This window comes from Protobothrops mucrosquamatus, unplaced genomic scaffold (assembly GCF_001527695.2).
Source record: "Protobothrops mucrosquamatus isolate PMUCROS unplaced genomic scaffold, P.Mucros_1.0 scaffold69, whole genome shotgun sequence".
In the NCBI taxonomy this organism is placed as follows: domain Eukaryota; kingdom Metazoa; phylum Chordata; class Lepidosauria; order Squamata; family Viperidae; genus Protobothrops; species Protobothrops mucrosquamatus.
Window position 1 is genome coordinate 1,376,692 of NW_015386447.1, and position 20,475 is coordinate 1,397,166.

Sequence of the window (20,475 nt, forward strand, 5' to 3'; positions counted from 1 at the left end):
GGGGGGGGTAGGGTTTTTACATTGTGATGTATTTGTGATGTGCTTTTTTTTATGATGAAAATAATAAAAATTTATATTTGAAAAAAAAAAAAAAAGAAAGAAAGAATCAAGCTCATTTGTTGGTAAGAATTTGGAAATATAGTATTTTAAATAAAATCTAAACATTTTTCTCATGAATAGAATACACACAGTTATGCTGCTTATTTTAAATCTAAAAAGTGGTAGGTATCAGGATTTATCTCGACTTTTCCATCCTTACCTGAAACAATACAATGCAATTTTTAATGTGTAATATAGATTTCAGCAGGATAAAAACTTGTTAAGGTGATATTTAGCAGAGACCAAAGATCTGTATCTCTGAGAAGAACTTACGCCTTCTTCCATTTTATTCTCTAAGGATTTAACTCAACATGTGGTTGCTTTCATAGAAGAAAACATAATAAATGCTTTTATTATATAACCTATCAAAGACAGAGATCAAACCAAGTCCCTACTGATTTGAGAAATAGTTCAATTTTTCCTTAATAAAATTACTATTCTTCAATATATCTATTGTTCAATAAATCTATTATTCAAATCATTTGAAGGCAGAAATTTTAATTATCAACTGAACTGCTTAATTTTGTGGCAGCGTGATCTATAATAAATCTCTCACATGTTTTACTTTAGAAGAGAATAATTATTGAAATACTGAAAGGAAACAAATATGTTTATGTGCAAAAAAAGTATGAGGAACTTTTGGTCGGGGCATCAGAAGACAAATAATGAAAACAGCATTGTGCTGACCCAATGTAAGTTCCCCCCACTTTGATATGTGCCACATGACATCACACACATACATGTAGTCCTTGACTTACAATCACAACTTGAGTCCAGAATATGGGTGGTACGTTGTTGCGATTTTAAATTGAGTCACCACATGACTTGATTTTACAATTGTTTTTACAAAGTTGTTTAAATGAGTCACATGGTCATTAAAAGAATCACATGATTGTCAGGCAAATCATGTGGTCCCAGTCCAACCCTCCAAAGGTTGTTTTTTTTTGTTGGAAAATCATTTTACCAGATGATGTAACTGCCAAGCGCCCAAAATGTGATCATTTCGTTGGAGTGGTGTGGCAGTTGTAATTTGGAGGATGGGTCGTAACTTTGTTTGACTGTTCTGTAATTTTGAATGGTCATTAAGCGATTGGTTGTAAGTTGAGGATTATCTGCATAGAAAAGAGGCAGAACTTGCACCATAATAGTAGGACCATGCATGGGGATACTGTGAACGTCTGTGAAAGAAGGGGTATTCATGTTGGGAAACATCAACAAATTGACAAATACTGATTCATGTTAGATTTATATATATACTCCTGCAAAATATAAGGAATTTTGGTGGGCAAGTATTATAATTTAAAATGGGATATAAAGTTGTGTTACATCTTCTGAAAAGGATGAAAGCAGTGATGAACTAATACTGGAGAGCCTGTGGTTGAGCCATACAAATTCCCAACCTGCCTTAGTCAAAAGTTATTGCAGCCGATATTTGAACAGTGCCTACATGTACTAAATATGTAATTATTAGCCATAATAGTACAGTATACACCAACAGGATAGAAAACTTAAAAAAGAAAAAAAACTATTTCTGCCAAATAAATTTTCAGCAAGCTTACTTGAGATGAAAAACCATGAGGCTGGGGAGGAGGGGAAGGAAAAGGTTAATCACAGTTGGAAAAGGGTCCATTGCTGCAACATTTTTTCTGTTATCAAGGTCAATTATATAGAACAAAGAAAAGTCTAATTAAAAGGTAAAGATAAGTAGCCTGAAGTTGGTGGTAAGCAGAAACACAGAATATGGAACATTTGCAATCTTCCAATGAGATTTGAGCAGGAGCTGAAGATAAGAAATTTTTTGGCCTCAGCAGCACTGTGCAAATATCTCTGAACTCTGTCCAAATAATTGAGAATAAAAATACCCTGAGGCTAATAAAATATTGAAACTTTTTCTCATAAGCCAAAAATTTGCTGTACTAAATGCCTTTCTGTTTGGCTGAACTACCAGCCATTGCATAAAATAATTCTAATGTTTATGTATCTGTAAATCTAGTTGTAGAACTGTGTTGTTTTAATGATAAGTAGTAAACTAGGGCTGATGTTCACTTTGGTTCGGAATTCATGCATTAAAGTAAAACTGCCTTGCATGTTCATAACCAGAAGCATTTCAGAATTTATTGGATGGGGGAGGGGAGAAATGACCCATATAGCCCCTTGTGAAGAAAGATTTGATAGCAGTGATAACAATAAATTGAACAGGCATTGGAAGAGATCCTGCTCAGAATATCTCTGCAGGTGTCAGAACCCATTCTTTCCCTGGGGGGGGGGGAGAATCTATCTCATTGCTTTCCTAATTAATTTCTTTCTGAGGGTTCTGTCATTCTCCTGAGGGGGAGGGGGAAAACTCTGTGGTATGTTATTCTGCTATGCTACAATGTATCCTTTCCTTGGTTCTTACATACTTACTCTTTGAACTGTCTCTCCCTTGATGTTACCTTGGGGTGAGAAAGGAATGTGCCTCCGGCCATCTGGCTTATCTCTCGCTGCGGAAGGGAAGGTGCGAAGACTCAACAACATCTTCACAAGCATGGGAAAGGACCCATTATCAGCTCCTTCCCCACAGTGTACTTAACACCTGGGGATTGGCCCACTCAAACTGACCGGATGAACTATTGGGGTGGGATTATGCTGCTTGGGACTCTTTTAACCTATTGATCTGAGTAGGAACCCCTCAGATCCTGCCTATCATGCCTGCTATCAGCTTCTCCTAATAAAAGTTCTTTTTGGAAAGAAACTGTTCCAAGAGTCCTGCTTTCTTGGGTGAGGTTTTGAAGTGGGCCCTGACAGCGGGGAATAATGATCAACTACAGGACTGGCTTCAGCTGGGACAATACATATATATTGGACACCTTCGATAATGTTAATAAAAACTGGGTCCAGTTGCCTTGCTGTTGGTGATGTGATTTAAAACTTGGTACATTAACTGCTAAATCTTGAATTTACTATTTTCTAGATTTTTTTTAAATTGACAAAACTGTTAACTGGATTCTGTTTTAAGCACCATTGGTAATGGATGCATCTGTTCTGCTTGGATATAATCCCAAGATCTGCAATATCTAAACATCAAGGTGGGTGAATCTGCCCCAGAAGATACGCCATGGTTGCAATAATTGTGATTTTATTTTTTGCTGTTTCTGATTTTGCTTATGTTGTACACTACTCAGAGCTGGTTGAAATGGAGTGACATAGTAACGTTGTTTATGAAACAAAGGAACAAATAAAAATCTTCCATGTATAGAGGATAATCCAAAGAAACTTTATAGAATTCTGAAAGAACTATGTGTTATTTGTCACTGCAAATTTGTTTTGCTTCAATAAAGGGGAAGGAAAAGGATTTTGAAGAAATGTACAGTGGTACCTCAGTACTCAGTATTAATTGGGTCCAGGAGGCATGATGAGTACCAAAAACAATGAGTATCAAACATTTTTTTTCCTATAAGAAATAATGTAGTGAGTCACAAGGCAGCCAACACCAACAGGTTCTAGCTTGAGTACCAAACAAACGATCAATACCGGGACAAAATTTTCATGTCAAAAAGCATTGAGTACCAAATTTGAAGAGTACCAAGGTATCACTGTAATTAATTTATCTGGAGTTACAATACAGTATATATTATACATTTCCTTTTCTTTCTTTCTTCCCTTCTGCATTAATGTACTAACTCATTTTATGTATGCAATTTGTATCTTTTTTATTTAATTGATGCAGTCTTTAAAGTGAAAATATAAAGAATAGCAATCATTTAAATATATATCTGGCATAGGTGGAATACCACTGATTCTTTGTAACAGGGAATATAAATAAATATGGTGGCTATATAAATTTGATTAATAAATAATTCTGGATTTTATATTTTTGTATTGGCGTTTGTTGTTATTATTTGTATGTTGCCCAGAGCTGTGAGATGAAGGGCTATATAAATATGGATAATAAATAAATAAATTTATGTTTTGGTTCTTGAATGCTATTATATAGTGCTCTCTCTCCCTTTCCCTCTCCCTCTCCCTCTCCCTCCCTCCCTCTCTCTCTCTGTGTCCAATAAATATCTTAATCAAGTCATAGGCATGAAGGTAGTTGGGTGATCTTCGGCTGGTCACCTTCTCTCAGTTATAGGAAGTAAGTAAGGACAAACCAGTTCCAAAAACATTGTAAAGAAAACTTCAGGGACTAGTCCAGACAATCACCAGAAGCTAACACTGACTCAAAAGCACAAATAAATAAATAAAAAGTAAATAACATGAATAAGAATTGACAACAATTAAACCAATTTAAAAGTAAGGGAATAAAAGAAGTCTTAGCTGTCCACCTAAAAAATAATCAAATATAGCCCCAAGCTTTAATACTGACATTGAAAAAGAACTCCTTCATAATGAACTGCTGAACAGGATTTCGGATGACAACTACAATTGATGAGCAGGGTGATTGTATGGAAGGAATGCACTAAATTTTTGTGAAAAGAACATTTGATTTTTGAGGAGCGTGCTAAAGGTTTTCTCTCCAGAAATTAAAAAAGAATTACAATCTGCAGGCTTGGGACTTTTCAACATGGTTAAAATCCTTCTAATGTTTCCCCCCCCTTCTGGCATTTAGGCATATTAATGTTTTGATTGACTGTATGTCAAGAATGAAACTTTGGCAGCTATGTGCCTCTTCATTTCAACTTGGCATTAGAGTAAGGGGGAGTATGCTGTTTTAGAATTGGTTAGATGAAGAAACGAAACCTCTATGATTCCACTGAAGAACATGAGAGTGTGAAACCTTTCCAAGGACACTGCAGCAGGTGGGGAGAGGAAGCAGACAGTTCCGTAACAAAGTGAAATTGTATACATGATCTACGTGAGAGTGTGGGGGTTTGTCTGGAGAAATTATTGTTTAATTCTATGAACTGGTGTCTGGGAATCTCAAAGTTAGTTTTGCTTCGACATTACCATGCCGTGTATTCAATAAACTGTAAGATTTTTGGAAACAGAATGAACCTGTTTTATTTGGATTTGCAAGCTGGATTTGACACTGAAAGGGTGGTTTGATTGTAGTTTTTAAATGATTCTAAAATATCAACTGAAAATATTTGGATATTATTTTTCAGTATTTTTACCAATTCTTATGAAGGTGGGGGATCTAAATGCTGCCCTAACCAATTAAATGAAATGAAGGGATAAAAATGTAATAAATAAATAAATAAAAATAAATCACATAAGTTATCAGGCACTTTCGGAAGCAAAGTATTCATCAACACAGATTCACAGAATAAAACTACAGAGTCAGAAGGAACATTTGGTTAATGAATACAACTCCCTTCTCAATACAAAAATTTAAATTTATGATTTGCTTTAGAATCTTCCCAGATATCAGCATCAGACCATTTATATACTACTGAAACTCTCATGTCTGTAACCTTTAACTGGGCAAAACAGTATATCATAGGGAAACAGAGTTTGAACAAAGATATTGCAAAAGGGTAAATTTACAAAGAGCATCCAAAATCTGGGACCTACGACTTCTGAGGAATTGAAATTCAGCAAATTTGTGGTTGCTTCAGTCCTGCCATGTTGTTATGCCACTGCCCAGAAGTTCAGTAGACCAGTCCTGCCCTAGTCCTCCAGGTTGGACTGGCCCCTCTTTCAGCCACTGGAAATCAAATAGACTGGTCTCGTTCTAGCCCTCCAGAGGCTCCAGAGATTATAGACCAGTCCCAACTTTGAATGTCAGAAGTCAAGCCAGCAGGAAGTCAAAAGTTGCTCCTGCTCCCACTGCTTTTTTGCTCTTGGTCAGTCTGTTTCTCAGTTTAAGTAAGGGAATAGTTCTAAAACAATGACCCAGTGGATCACAGGTTGTCTAATCTGGTCTACAGTTTCTTTTTTCCTTTTCTCCTTCTTTGAAAGTGGGGATATTGGCTCTCCTCAATTCACCTGGTGCTTCTTCCATGTTTTCTCAAAGCAAAAACAAAAACATAAAGATTATCTATATTATCTTCCTCAGTACCCCAGGATAAAATTAATCTCCTCAGGAGATTTGAACTTTTTTAAAATCAGTAATAATTTCTGACCATGTTTGGTCAGAGACCTGGAATATTGCTATTTCAGTCAAATGAATCACATCTCTGCTTTCTAACTGAGCAGAACAGAAATGTAATAGTTTTTCCCTTTCCCCCCTTCTCTTTTGTACATCATGTCTCTGTGAATTTGGCCTATATCCAATTTGTAAGGAAGAGATTAATGGAGTGGTGATTTTGCTCTTGAAAAGGATCTCCCACTAGGAGAGTTGTAAGAGGATCACCACCAACCTCTAATGCCCAGTATGGATTAAATAGCATTTCCCTTGATTTTTTTAACACTATGCTATCACATTAGAAAATCAGAGTGAGGGAGAAATGCACACAACAAAGACTGCAGAAGGCAGCTCAGCTGGATTTTTCCTCTCATAGGGCCATGGGTACCAACTGCTGTGCAGGAAGATGCCATAACATCCATTTGTTTTTAAGTAGTATTTATTGTATTCTGATCTATAATTGTTTGTACAAGTGGTCCCTGCATGTAAGCTGTTTGGGGAGGATTGTTGCAACCACAATAGCAGAAACAATAATGGAGAGTTGCTCACTGTCCATCCCCCATGATATTTTTTCTGAGAGACATTTTTGTACATTATTTCCCTATTTTGTATACTTTTCACAAGGATTTTTCTTAATATATATCCTTGTGTGTATCTCATCAATGAAGGAGAATATTTATAGGTCAGGGTTGAAATAAGGGATCCTTGGTGCTCTCTGAGCTTGCTTGTTTTCTTGCAAACATTTCATTAGCCTAACTAGTAACATCATCAGTGCTAGCAGTCCTAGTTAGGGTAATGAAACGTTTGCAAGAAAACAAGCTCAGAGAACACCAAGGACCCCTTATCTCATTATCTTATAAACACTCCTACTCTTAAAGCTCTGGAAAATCCTCTGGAAAAATAAGAATTTGCAAATATGTCCTTTCTGATTCTTTTGAGTTAAAAGGCTTTCCATGAGACACCACATGACACACACACACACACACACACACACACACAGTAGCCTGAGCCAACCAGGAGAGGCATGGGTCTAATGAACAAGTGGCTGAGTTGTAAGAATCTTGTCCACTTCCTCAGGTCCAAGAAGTTCAAACTGTTGCCAAACAGCAGAGCAAGACTGAGACCCAGGCATTTCTGCAGGACTGGAAAAAAATTTGAGTGATTTTATTCACAGATCCTCTGAAGATTCCTCTGCACAGCCTTGGAATATCCAGCTTCCCCCAGCCCAGAAAGCTACTAAAAAACCAATTCATGGATGCAATAATGGTGGAGAAGTACTATGGCTTCACCACCTTACTGCCACAAGACAGACCCTAATAGCACTCTCACCCATTATCAGCCCAGCTGCGTAAACCAGACAAGAAATATGACTAGATAAGTTAATTCTACATTATTGTAAAGCCATATGATACTTCCAGACAGCAAGAACAATTAATCAGTGGAATGGCTTGCCTATAGAAATTGTGGGTGCTCCATCACTGGAGGTTTTCAATAAAAAAAATGAGCATCTATTTGTCCAGGATGATATAAGGATTCCTGCCTTGGGTAGGGGACTGGACTATAAGACCTCCAAGGTCCCTTGCAGCCCTATAATTATAAGTGACCCATATGTCTGCCTATCTAGCCTGCTAGCAACTCTTAATGGGCAATTTCAAAGTCCTGACTCAGCTTATCAGGGCCCTAACAACAAAATTACAGATTAGTATTCTTCCAAGAAGAAGACACTTAAAAAATATAGGAATGACAGTCTTTCAAATGACAAGAACACTAGGCATATAGTATTTCAACATGTTGCTTGTATTTCTTGCACATAAACAGTCCAGGTTTGCTTTACTGGAATTTATTTTCCCATGAACATCATATTTTCATTAAAGTGAAAACCATATATAATGTATGTAAAGTTGAAAATCTTGCATACCTCTAAAAGAGTAAATAAGCAGCAAATAAATAATCTCATAGTTAAAGCATCACTAAACTTTTTATATAATAGAGATGAGAGAGAGAGACTGCAAAGTCAGATAGTAGTTAATGTATGCCATCATTTCCGTTGCAGGTTCAAATATCAATTATTATTTTAAGATGAAAGCATGTCAGGCTAGCTTTCAAGCTAAAATGCATTTAGTTTTATATTTTCTGGATATAAATGCTTACTACAGCTAATGTTAATGAGGATTTAAAATGAAATGATAAAAAAATGTGGTCAGATATTCAGAAAGCTTTTCAACAAAAATAGACATTAAGTATTTCAGAAAAAAATTATGGATAATCTCTGGGAACATTGAGGTCATATGTGAAATTTAGGAACATTTTGTTGAATGAGGGCTGTTTCTTTGTAAGACAGTCTGTCAGAATCATGACATACTTATATAAAGAAAAGGCCAACTCAAAGCTTACATAAATATATTTGTTCAAACAGAGATTATAACATTGCACAAATATACATTTAAAGGGAACCAAGATTAAGTCAGTAGTGTTAGCTACCAAGAACAGGATTATACACTAATCTTCAGCTGGTAGTAAATGTGAGTATCACACTCAGAAGTGATTGGCTTATTTGTTCGTTTGTTTTAAAGAAGGAACAAGACCAGAGGGCAGAATAGTGAGGATGAGAATATCAGAAAAGGAATGATTAAATTTTGAAGTAAATCTTATGATTATGTGTGGTGTGCTGTCTAAACAAATGGACTATTAAATAAGGAATCCTGGTTTAATTCTAGCTTCTGCCATGAACTCAGTAGTTTAAAGCTCTGTCACTCAGTTTCAGGTCCCTCATCTACAACTCACCTTACATGGCTGGGCAAGGACTATGGAGAGAACATATATGAAGCATCTGTGACATCTACAAAGTCTAAATTAAAAGTGGGACTAATTCAAACAAGAAAAAAGGAAAAACAAAAACAAAGCATGGAGCTGTAAGGAAGGATCCCAATTAAAAAAATCCACTTCTAAATGTTTTCTAGTCACATCTGAAGTTAACGTAATACATAATTCCATGACTAGTTTCTAATCCCAGGGAAATTTAGGACAAGAGAAAATATGAGCTTTAGGTGGCAAGTCAACAGAAAAAAAGAAAAGAAAAGGCACCAGATAAAAGGAAATAAAACTATAAAGGGACCACAGATGAAACATGGTTAAATTAAGGTCATAACAACGTGGGTTTTTTTTACAATAAATACTGAGTTTAAGTTTAAATTATTTCTGAAATTCTGAATAAAGTTCTGTAATTGTAACTCACTGTTTTGTTCATTTTTACACTACCATGGCTGTGAAGCATGAAAACAGATTGCAAATACCTTAACACCCTCAAACAATAACAGACTTTCATAAATAGGAAGCAAGATTAAAACAAAACCCATCCAATAAGAATGTTCAACCCTTACCTTTGAGTCATAATCTTATAAGCATCTGGCAGATAACAGCGGATATTCTCCATCTGAGCAGGATCTGAGTCACAGATTTTATCATCTGTCCTGCCATAGTTGGCACTTTCAATCATGATAACATCTGTTCCTGGGCAACGGAGTTCTATTGGGTAGCTTTCACAAGAGAGTTCCCTCCGGACCACTGCCATAGGAACGGGAGCACGACTAAAAGCTGTGAAAGAAGAGAGATGCTTAGTAGAAACCACAGCATCTAAAACAAAAATATTCCCCATAGTCTACAGGAGTGTCAAATCAAATGATTTGCAAAGTGACTTGGGTCATTCTCTGTAGTCTTTCAAACATATCTTTAAGCACGTGAAGAGTATCTTCTACTCACCCATGAATAACTGGAGAAACTTATTTATGCAGCAAGTTGCTTCATGGTAAGACTGTGCAGTGTTCCGGGTACATAGGAGTGCAAATATAGCAAATGACACTATTCTACTAGGCACTGCCTCACAATCTCATGCACTCCAAAGCATCTTTTCAGAATTAAATCCAAAGCACAGCATAGCCCTAACTCTAAAGATGGGTTTTCTTTATCAGAACTGAGCCCACAAACTTTTATTTTTTAAAATATTAATAAAAATGTTCTCCTCAGTCCACATCATTCATCATCTTTTGATAGCTATTGTTTATTATTATAGTAGAAGGAAACTATTTTTCATATTAATCTTTGTGGTCAGCCCATGCCTATAGATATTGCAAACATAAGATTGAAGAAACCAATTCTATTCCCAAATGTTGACTTCTGGAAGAATGCAAGAAGCCCATCAACTGTAAACAGCTTTGATTTTTGAAAAGTAGTTCATAGAAAAGAAAAATGTTTTTTTTTTTAAAAAAAATTGCCTTTATTGCTGTCTTCATCACAAGATTCCATTTTTTCTGAACGTTACAATTTTTGGAAAAGTGGCTTATTTTGCATCCAAAATGAAGACAATACAATACATGGTAGTTAATGTTCAGTTCATTTAGAAGTCCTGATAGATCAAGCCAAATAGTCACCAGTCCAGCATTCGGTTTCCCAAATAGCTGGTCAGATGTTTATAAAAAACTCTTGAGGTCATGAGGGTAATTAAAATCACTCTGCATTTCTGAACAGCTCACTTTATAAGATCTACCCATAATATAAAGTTAATACAACATTGATATTGAGTACATACTGTACTTTCTTCTATATCCATGCTGAGTTTTAATTTGTTCTTACAAATTAAATGAATGGGCTAGGAGAGTAACAAAAATGAAATAAGATAAATCCCCTAAAGATTAGATCCCCTAATAAAGCCAGGGATAACCTAAGAATGTTCCCTCCAGAGCAAGGTTCTAAGAAACATGAAAATACTTGCAGAAGGGGGAAACTTCTAAGGAAAGTGTCTATTTTTAGGATCAGTGGTGCTTGAAACAGTCAATTTGTTGCAGAGAATTGATATTGGACTTATAAGCTTCATGAAAATAGAACTCTTCATCTGTTTGGCACTTCCACTTCAGTGGCCCTTGTCTGATCATGATGATGATCAATGATCCATATACAAACATATAAAATCATAGTAATTGGAGATACAATGTTTGATAGCATGTTTCAAACACAATAATACAGAATGTGGCCCTATTACTGATAATGCTAGCACTGGAACATGAAACCAGGAGTTTTATTTAATCGAAGTTTATTTTTCTACAATACTGTTACAGATAGGGAATTCCATAGGTGCCTGTCAGGGCTCCTTTTAGACCAGTGATTCTCAACCTGTGGGTCGGGACCCCATTTGGGGTCGATCGACCATTTCACGGGGGTCGCCAAGCAAGGCTGTCCGCCATTTTTTTTGTCCGCCATTTTTTCCCCCTTTTCCGGCGGGTGCCTTACCTCCCTTGGGCTGGGCCAGCTGGTGGTCGGCCTGCTCCGTCTATGCTGCTTGCCAGCTACGCCTCGGCCGGCACAGGGGGCGGAACCACGCATGCGTGGCGTTCCCAGGCAGGGAAAGTCCTTGACTTACGACCGGTTGGGTAGTCCTTGACTTACGACCGGTTTAGTCCTCGACTTACAACCGGTTTAGTCCTCAACTTAGGACCGGTTTAGTCCTCGACTTACGATCGGTTGGGGTCGCGGCATTAAAAAGGTTGAGAACCACTGTTTTAGACTAAGAGTAGGCAGTGACCTAGGCTGCCAAAACTTAGGGAGTGCTAACACACACACACACCTTCAAAATCATTCTAAAAATGCAAGTGTTCAGATAAATGGGCACCATCAATCACTATGCTCTATGGACACCATATATTCTTAAGCCAACACTGTGCCCTTAGAAATTGCAGTACATGAGTACATGGACAATTGCTTCGATATCTTTTCAACTACAAGAGCAAACCTTTGGGGTTGGCATGTCTATTCAGTAGGAGTGTTGATGGTAATGTATTATTGCATGTCCAAAGAAATCCTTCCTCAGCCCAGGGAATGTGAGAGATGTTTAATATTTGGCTGGCAACCAAGGTCCCCTTGACATCCAGCTTTGCTGTTCTGGGGCATGTTAATGACCTCTATAACATCTATCCATTATGGGAGTACATGCCTGGTCTTTTCATAATTCAGAGTAAGAAGCATATAACATGCTTACTCAGACTTTATAGCACCCCTGTAGGTAAGAGATTAGTCCTCCACTAATACTAAGGCTGATAGGCCATTGGAGAATAATTAATCCTAATAGGCCATTGCAGAATAATTAATTAATAATTAATAATTAATGTTCCAGGCCTTCAGCTCTATTATATGCATCCCCAACTCAAGTCTAAGAATGCCAAGGGCTACATCTTTGGGGCGGCAAGAATGGCTGTTAAAAATTTGGTTTGTAGCACTTTCTTGGTATTCTTCATTGCATAGATTCCCATTTGAGTTATGAATAATATCAGAGCTAGTGTTTTGGCTTTATAAGTTTTAAGGGCAACAGAAACTAATTCTCTACCCTTGAGAAAAAAGAATTGCCCAATAATGGCATCTGATATTTTTATTGGGATGAGTCTCTACATTATTGTAAACTAAGATCAAATTAATCAATTTTTGTCCTCTGTCCCAAAATTGTATCCTTGGGTATCATGGTGTCCTAGGATTATTTCAATTCATCACAGAAGTGAGTATGCTGCAGAAAACCAGCTTTAGAAAGAGCCTATATCTTGAACAACACCATTACCTTCCAACAAACAGCAGAGATAAAATTGTGAATGGCTGCAGCCTTGCTTACAAGTGTGGCAACTGCCCAGAAACAAAACAAAGTAAAACAAAATCAAGTCACTAGAGACCAATATGGAAGGTATGAGGGTAAGTAGGGAGAAGGCTCAGTAATATATTTTGGGGTAAAAGAAGATTTTGTGATTCTCCAAGCCCATTAGGACTGCTAATTTGCATGTAATAATAATAATATCTACAACGTGGTAATGTAATAATAATAATAATAATAATAATAATAATAATAAAGTTGGAAGGGACCTTGGAGGTCATTGAGTCCAACCCCCTGCTCAGGCAGGAACCCTACACCATTTCAGACAAATGGCTGTCCAGTCTTTTCTTAAAAACTTCCAGTGTTGGAGCATTCACCGCTTCTGGAGGCAGGTTGTTCCACTGGTTAATTGTTCTAACTGTCAGGAAGTTTCTCCTTAGTTCTAAGTTGCTTCTCTCCTTGATCAGTTTCCATCCATTGCTTCTCGTCCTGCCTTCAGGCGCCTTGGAGAATAGCTTCACTCCCTCTTCTTTGTGGCAGCCCCTGAGATATTGGAACACTGCTATCATATCCCCCCTCGTCCTTCTCTTCATTAAACTAGACATACCCAATTCCAGCAACCGTTCCTTATATGTTTTAGCCTCCAGTCCCCTAATCATCTTTGTTGCTCTTCTCTGTACTCTTTCTAGAGTCTCAGCATCTTTTTTACATCGTGGTGACCAAAACTGGATGCAGTATTCCAAGTGGGGCCTTACTAAGGCATTGTAAAGTGGTATTAATACTTCACGTGATCTTGATTCTATCCCTCTGTTAATGCAGCCCAGCACTGTGTTGGCTTTTTTGGCAGCTGCAGCACACTGCTGGCTCATATTTAAGTGATTGTCCACTAGGACTCCGAGATCCCTCTCACAGTTGAGCAAGGTACCCCCTATACTATACCTGTACATTTGGTTTTTCTTGCCTAAATGTAGAACCTTACTTTTTTCACCATTGAATTTCATTTTGTTAGATAGCGCCCAGTGTTCAAGTCTGTCCAGGTCCTCCTGTATCTTAAGCCTGTCTTCTGGAGTGTTGGCTATTCCTGCCAGCTTGGTGTCATCCGCAAATCTGATGAGTTCCCCATCTATCCCCTTATCCAAATCATTGATGAAGATGTTGAAGAGCACTGGGCCTAGAACAGAGCCCTGGGGCACCACAAATTCCAAATCAGAGCTACAAACCCATACAACTATTCTCCATGACTTTGGACATTCTGGTAGGAAAACAGGCTAGAGAACTCCATCTTATCTAATGAAAAGATTTTCTTTCTGAGAAATCCCAAAAATGACATTGTTTATAAACAAGCAGGCTAGAAAATCTCACAGACAAATATTACCCCTGTTAGGTTTGTACAGAATATAACAAAGAAAATACGCTTGTTCTGTTTGTGTATATTTGTATTGTTTCTTGTTTTTAAATATTTTAACTGTCCAGGATCACTGGGAGTATGGAGGAATATTTATTTATTTGCCTTCTATTAAAATTGGAACAATCTAGTTAGAAAAATGTACAATCACTGAAAATGTAAAGGACATTCTTAATCTTATCTGTGTGATTGTAGAATGAGATGAAATACTACTAGATGCCATATAGAGAAAAATCTGCATTTTTCTCTACCATTTGTTATTCAATGTGATGAAAAAGAATGTACTTTTAACATCTTTCAAAGGAGAAGAGACTTTTAGTGAAATTTTGATGACTGATGAACTGTGATGTTCTCAAAATAGCTTAATTATAAAGTAAGCAAGTGTGTAGGAATGTCTTCACTTTCATTGTGTATAATCATCTCTCCAGCCTCTGTTGCTTTCCCCACTTTAATGATGATCCAAAGGAAGATATGTTTTATTAATTTACTAAAAAAATTATGGCTGGCCATATTATATAAAATAACCTGAACTAATTAACAGATATTAACTATACCAAGATACACAAGTTTAAAAAACCTCTTAGACACCACTAAATATTATGACCCTCTCCTCTCAGAAATATATATATTAGGTTCACCTAGAGCCAGTCCTTAATAGCCTTCTGGAAGGCCATAAAAGGAGGCTCATCCAAATCTTGGGGGAAGGTGTTTCATAAGAAACATCCACTGCATTTTTTTCAAATTGGAAGTCTAGATAGCCAGAAAACTTCAACATGATGGAGAGCAGTAAAATAAACCAAGAATGCCAGCAATAACCTATTATTCCAAGACTAATTGAAGACTAGAAAGAGGAAGGGAAGGGAAATAAATTTTCCCATTTGAACTTTAAAAATGAAATGAACATAGAACAGAACATTTAGCACAGATTTACTGATATTACAATCAAGCATCTGGCAAACAAGTTATTTTTTCTTAGTTAAATTAGAATTGAAATGTTGGAAATGTTCAGCCTCTTTTTGCAACATTATTGACTTAGCATCAAGAGTATAACAATATATTTATGAGTTGGAAACACGGGCAAATTAATTTTGATTCTATTTCAGTTCCAGAGCTAACTCTATTTGGCAAAGCCTACCATGTTCTATGACAAGCATGGTGGTGAGCTTCTGAAGCTATGCCATGAGGTTGGGGACAAACATTAGAAATCCTGAGATAACCATTTCCTCATGGAGCTTTAACCTAATGGCTTTCAAGTAACTATATTCATCCTGCCTTTCCAAACCATGTGATATATCTCACTCTCCTCTTCATTCTCCTCCCTGTGTTAAGAGATCCTCAGTGGTTGTCAGAAAAAAAGTGGCAAAATGAAGCATTACATCAAAATCAGTACTTTGGCTTGATTCCTCAGCTCTGTTTGTCAGCCAGCTGTTCTGGCAATCTGGATTATGCTTTGGGGCATCCAATGGCCATCTGTGTTTTGTGACAACTATTCAGGGGTGGGTATTTAAAATGGTAAGTTTTATCAATGTTTGTTCCAGTTTTACATTCTTTGGCTTAAACATCAGCTGTTAGTAATTTCAGATGTATAAAATCAACACTGCTTTTATACACTCAAACAGATTCAAAATCAATGACACAACTATCTAACAAGGCAGGCATAAGGAAGCACAAATTAAAGAACTGTTAATGTAAATTCATAAAGAAAACCAAACAGGAAAACCCTTCACTGCTTATTTGCTTTCTTGTGCTTTTGAAAGCAAGCTTTGCACTGAATGCATAAAACATAATTATGCAAGTTTAATAAAAGTATAGTCATGAATTATACTAAAATTACAGTTGCAGGGATAGTAATATAAGCAGTAGCTAAGACCCCCCACAACTGCTCCAGGTGGGCATGTGGTCTTGGTTGTGCAAATAAATAGATAAATAAATCTGTCTGTAATATCCTTTGTGCATTCTATATCACATTCAACTTTGGAAATGAAATTTTATTGAAAAGGAATGTGATATACAGTATAATGTGTGACTGGAGTTGGAGAAACATAAAGAAACCTATGATCTGGTAATTCAGTTCTGTAGACCAAGACCATTTTTAAAGATTCCATACTAAATGAACCAACCAAAGCATTATTATTATTATGTATTCCATCACCTGGAGAGAGTCTCCACCATTAAGACATAGCTGATTCTGAGATCTGTCTAAGACGGGTTGTATGTGTGTGTGTTTGTGTGTGTGTTTGTGTGTGTGTGTGTGTGTGTGTCAAACAGTACTTTAGAATTATAGTTCATAGTATAATTTCAGACACTGATACTTGTCTAGGAATAGAACAAAATTGCTATAGAGAGATGTAAAATCTGTTTTGCTGTTTTTTAGGACAGAACAATGTTTCTTCTTGCAGTCTTGTATCTGGTATTTTAAAAATAAAAATAATTACATTTTTAAAAAGATAGAACCGAGTTTTTGGGGGAGGGGGTAATCAGAATGTTTGAGCCCTTCCTTCCTCTTCCAACCTTTGGGGTGACACTATATATGTTCATAGGTGTCCAGTGTTCAGTTTTGTAACACTATTGGAATACTATGTGACCATACAATTTACAAGCAGTTAGCCTGAGCTACAAAAGAAAAGAAAAAAAAGAAAAGAAAAGAAAAGAAAAGAACTTCATTTCCACTAGGTTCATCCATCGTAGACTTACTAAGACTTACTAAGATCAAAAATTGACTTCACTCTCAGGCAAATCAATAGTTTCTAACCGGCAATTTCAAAAGAATGTGCTTTCTTGTGCTGAAGTTTCTGTTCACTAACAAAAAAGCTCCCCAGATCCCCCTCTATAATCTTATTTTGTTATATTAATAATACAGTAATTTAAAGTAGTAGGTTGCAAAGTACAGTAATTTGGTTAAAATTTCTGATGCGGCTGCTCAGTTTAAGGAGCTGGACTAGGAACAGGAGATGTCCAGGTTCTTCCTTAGCCACCCACCTTGGACCAGTCACCCTCTTTCAGTCCTAGGCTGCAAAGTCATCAAACATCTATCTAACATGCTGAGTCAGTGTGGAAAATTACTCTCTTTAACCTTTAATGAAGAGTCCTGTATTGATTCAGGATAATAATAATAATATTCAGAATATAATGATAATGATAGAAGAAAGGCCAGCTTGAATGTAGCTTGGACTGATTACAAGAAAGCATTCGACTCCCTGCCATGTTATTGAATAATCAAGTGTCCAGAAATAAGAGGAATCAGTAGAAACACCAGAAGCTTTGTGCAAAGATCAATGGCACAATGGAAGACACAGTTGGTGGTCAATGGTGATAGGCTGAGAGAGGCCAATATCAAGAAAGGAATTGTTCAAGGAGACTCAGTATCACCACTACTGTTTGTCATTGCACTGATTCCTCTGTGAACAATATGGAACAAATCAGGCCATGGCTATCAAACAACAAAAACTTCTGCTAGACTATCCCACCTTTTTTATATGGACAATCTGAAAGGTATATTCTATATCAGAAGTTGACAGAACATTTCTATAATGATATATATTATGGTATACTATTCTATAATATTCTGTTATAGAACATTATAGATAGAACTATGTTTTGTGTATGGAAAAACACTATCTGATATAGAATTGCTGCACAACATTGTCATATATACAGTCAAGATCAGGGGTGTCAAACTCAATTTCATTGAGGGCCGCATCAGCATTGTGGTTGCCCTCGGGGGGCCAGGTAGGTGTGGCCAGGGTGGGTGCGGCCTACTGGGTGGGTGTGGAGTGGGTGTGGCCTACTGGGTGGGCGTGGCCAGCTCTACATCATTTGCGTCAAGGGTGCCTGTGGGGGCCTGGGCAGGAGTGGGACAGATCTGAGGGTCTCTGGCAGAAGGGGGTGGGACCAGGGCAAGTGCCAAGGCATGGTCCACTGGAGGAGCCTCACTGTTCCTCTCAGGTCATGCAGGGGGGGCTAGATGGTGGCACGGGCTGCCCGGAGCCCTGGGCAGCAGAGGTAAAACACCAGCCTGGCCCTCAAGCAGCACCGCGGCACCTAGCCCAGCACCACTTCCCCACAATATATGAAGATGCAGACATTTTCTATTTAACCTGTGTATTACTTTTAGAGTTAAAATTCGGTAATGCTGGAAGGGAGGGGGTGGAGAATATACTTGGGGACTAGTTAGCCATAATAATACCTCAGTAGAGTATTTTTCAAGGTTAATTGTAATAAGATAATGGGAGAGAAAGTTCACACTTCAAACTAATTGGAGAATGTGATTAATGACTGTTAAATGAAGGAGTGAATTATGCTTTGTTACAGGTGTGTTGGGGGAGGAGAATTCAGATTTTGGCTTCACTATGTATGTGCTGAAGCTATGTAGCAATTAAAAAGATTCTTTAAGGTAAACAATGCCTCAAAGTTCTTTGAAGAGCTTCTTCTTTCGGAACCATGATACCCGGTTTCGGCAGGCAGTAGGGCGCTCTCCTCACAGCACCGAGAGGTTGAGCCGGGCGGTGCGAAGATCACCAGCTTTGCACCTTGCTGCCTGCTGAAACTGGGCAGGCTGGGGGCTAGGCAGCATTGCATTTCTCATCAGATTCGCGCCACCCGGCTCAGCTCTTGGCGCTGTGAGGAGAGCGCCCCGCTGCCTGCTGAAACTGGGCAGGCTGGGAGCTGGGCGGCTTCACGTTTCTTTTTGGATTTGCGCCCCCCGGCTCAGCGTCTCAGCGCTGTGAGGAGAGCGCCCCGCTGCCTGCCGAAACCCCTCCCCCAGAGCCCATCAAGCCGGATATGTGAAGTAGGCGAGGGCCATTTACCGGCCACTTTCAGGCGATGGTGCATTTCTCCAGCATGCACCCAGGGGGTGGGGCCGATGCGGCAGGGGTTGATTCCTCGCTGTTTCCAGATGCCTTGTGGAGCTAAGACTGAATGCATTTCAGCATAGATGGCCACCACAAAATTGTACATTGGCTTCCGACCAGCCTGGGCCAGGGCCAAGGCAGCAGGGGCCGTTCCCTCACTGTTTCCAGGATGGCTTCACGGGCCACATGAAACCACTTCGTGGGCCACATCCAGCCCCCGGGCCTTGTGTTTGACATATCTGGTCAAGATATTGCAATGCAGTAGGAAGGCCAGAAAGGTAATAACAGTGAATCATGCCCCTCAACCACACAGTGATGTTGACAGACTTTACTTACCAAAGAAAATAGGTGGGCATGCAATGTTGCAAGTACACTAGACAGTTGAAGAAGAAAAAGGGGCATTGAAAGGAATATCTACAGGACAGTAAAGAAGATACACTGAGGCTGGTATACCATGAAGACTGGTATACCATACTTAGGACTGAAGAGATCGAACTGGCGTACAAGAAAGATCAAATGATGGCAAGGAACAGCATTACATAGCCAGTACACTAACAAACAGACAGGCAAAGCAGACAAGAACAAGACCTGGTAATGGCTAAGAGCAGGGAAATTGAAGAAAGAGATAGAGGGGCTAATTCTGGCTGCATAAAACCAAGCCTTAAGAAGAAATCATGCTTCTGCAAAGAAGCTGAATAAACTGTGGACCACATAGTTGCTGTAAGAAGATTGCACATGATAAAATAACAACAATGATGCATTGGAATATTTATAAGAAATACTATCTAACTGCAAGCAAGAACTGGTGGGATTATAAAATAGACAATAGAAAATGAAGGACCTAGAGTACTCTGGGAGTTTAGAATTCAACAGACATGTATCTGCCATATACCACCCTAGACTTAACAACTGTTGATAAGAAAGACAAAAAAACATGGATAGTGGATGTGGCAGTACCTGAAGACAGCAGAAGAGAAGAGAAGGAATAATAATAGGTGCCTTGAGTATAAACTAGGTAACATCATCAATGCTAGTAAGAAGTGGGGTTTTCTCTAAGTTTATATTCTAGTGCAGGGGTGTTAAAGTTGCTTGCCCTGACAATGTTTGGTGGGAGTGGTCTTGGAGGTTCTTTGGTTGGGCGGTTTACTGTTGGCTTGTTTGGAAGTTCCTTGATAGGGGTATTGTTTACTTGATTGTTGGTCTGATGTTAAGCTTGGAGTCAATTTATGCTCATTTAGGTGCTGATTGCTGGTGGGGAGGTGTATTGGTCTTTTTGTCCCCCTTTTGGTTTGTTGATTGTCTCTTTTGCATAGTATATAGATATTGTTTATGTCTATGTGTCTATTGATAGCTAATTTGTCAGAGTGCCAGGCTTCTAGAAATTCTCCAGTGTTTTCTGACTTGGCTTGGTCTAGGAAGGTCACAGTTTCTCAATTGAAACTAC

The 20,475-nt window shown here is 38.1% G+C and overlaps 1 protein-coding gene across 3 annotated transcripts in view; it reads right to left on the minus strand.

The window, feature by feature from the left end:
• The window catches only part of ADGRL3 (adhesion G protein-coupled receptor L3), a 410,528-nt gene that overhangs the window by 377,146 nt on the left and 12,907 nt on the right, over nt 1-20,475 (minus strand). For 2 of the 3 annotated variants that reach the window (XM_015812132.1, XM_029283375.1), the window contains exons 1-3: nt 19,225-19,241; nt 10,988-11,028; nt 9,529-9,742 (exon numbers count right to left, since the gene is read on the minus strand). In XM_015812132.1, the coding sequence (XP_015667618.1) occupies nt 9,529-9,742; nt 10,988-11,028; nt 19,225-19,241 (272 nt within the window). Of the gene's footprint in view, nt 1-9,528; nt 9,743-10,987; nt 11,029-19,224; nt 19,242-20,475 lie in introns of those variants that run through there. The other variant, XM_029283374.1, reaches the window with a different exon arrangement.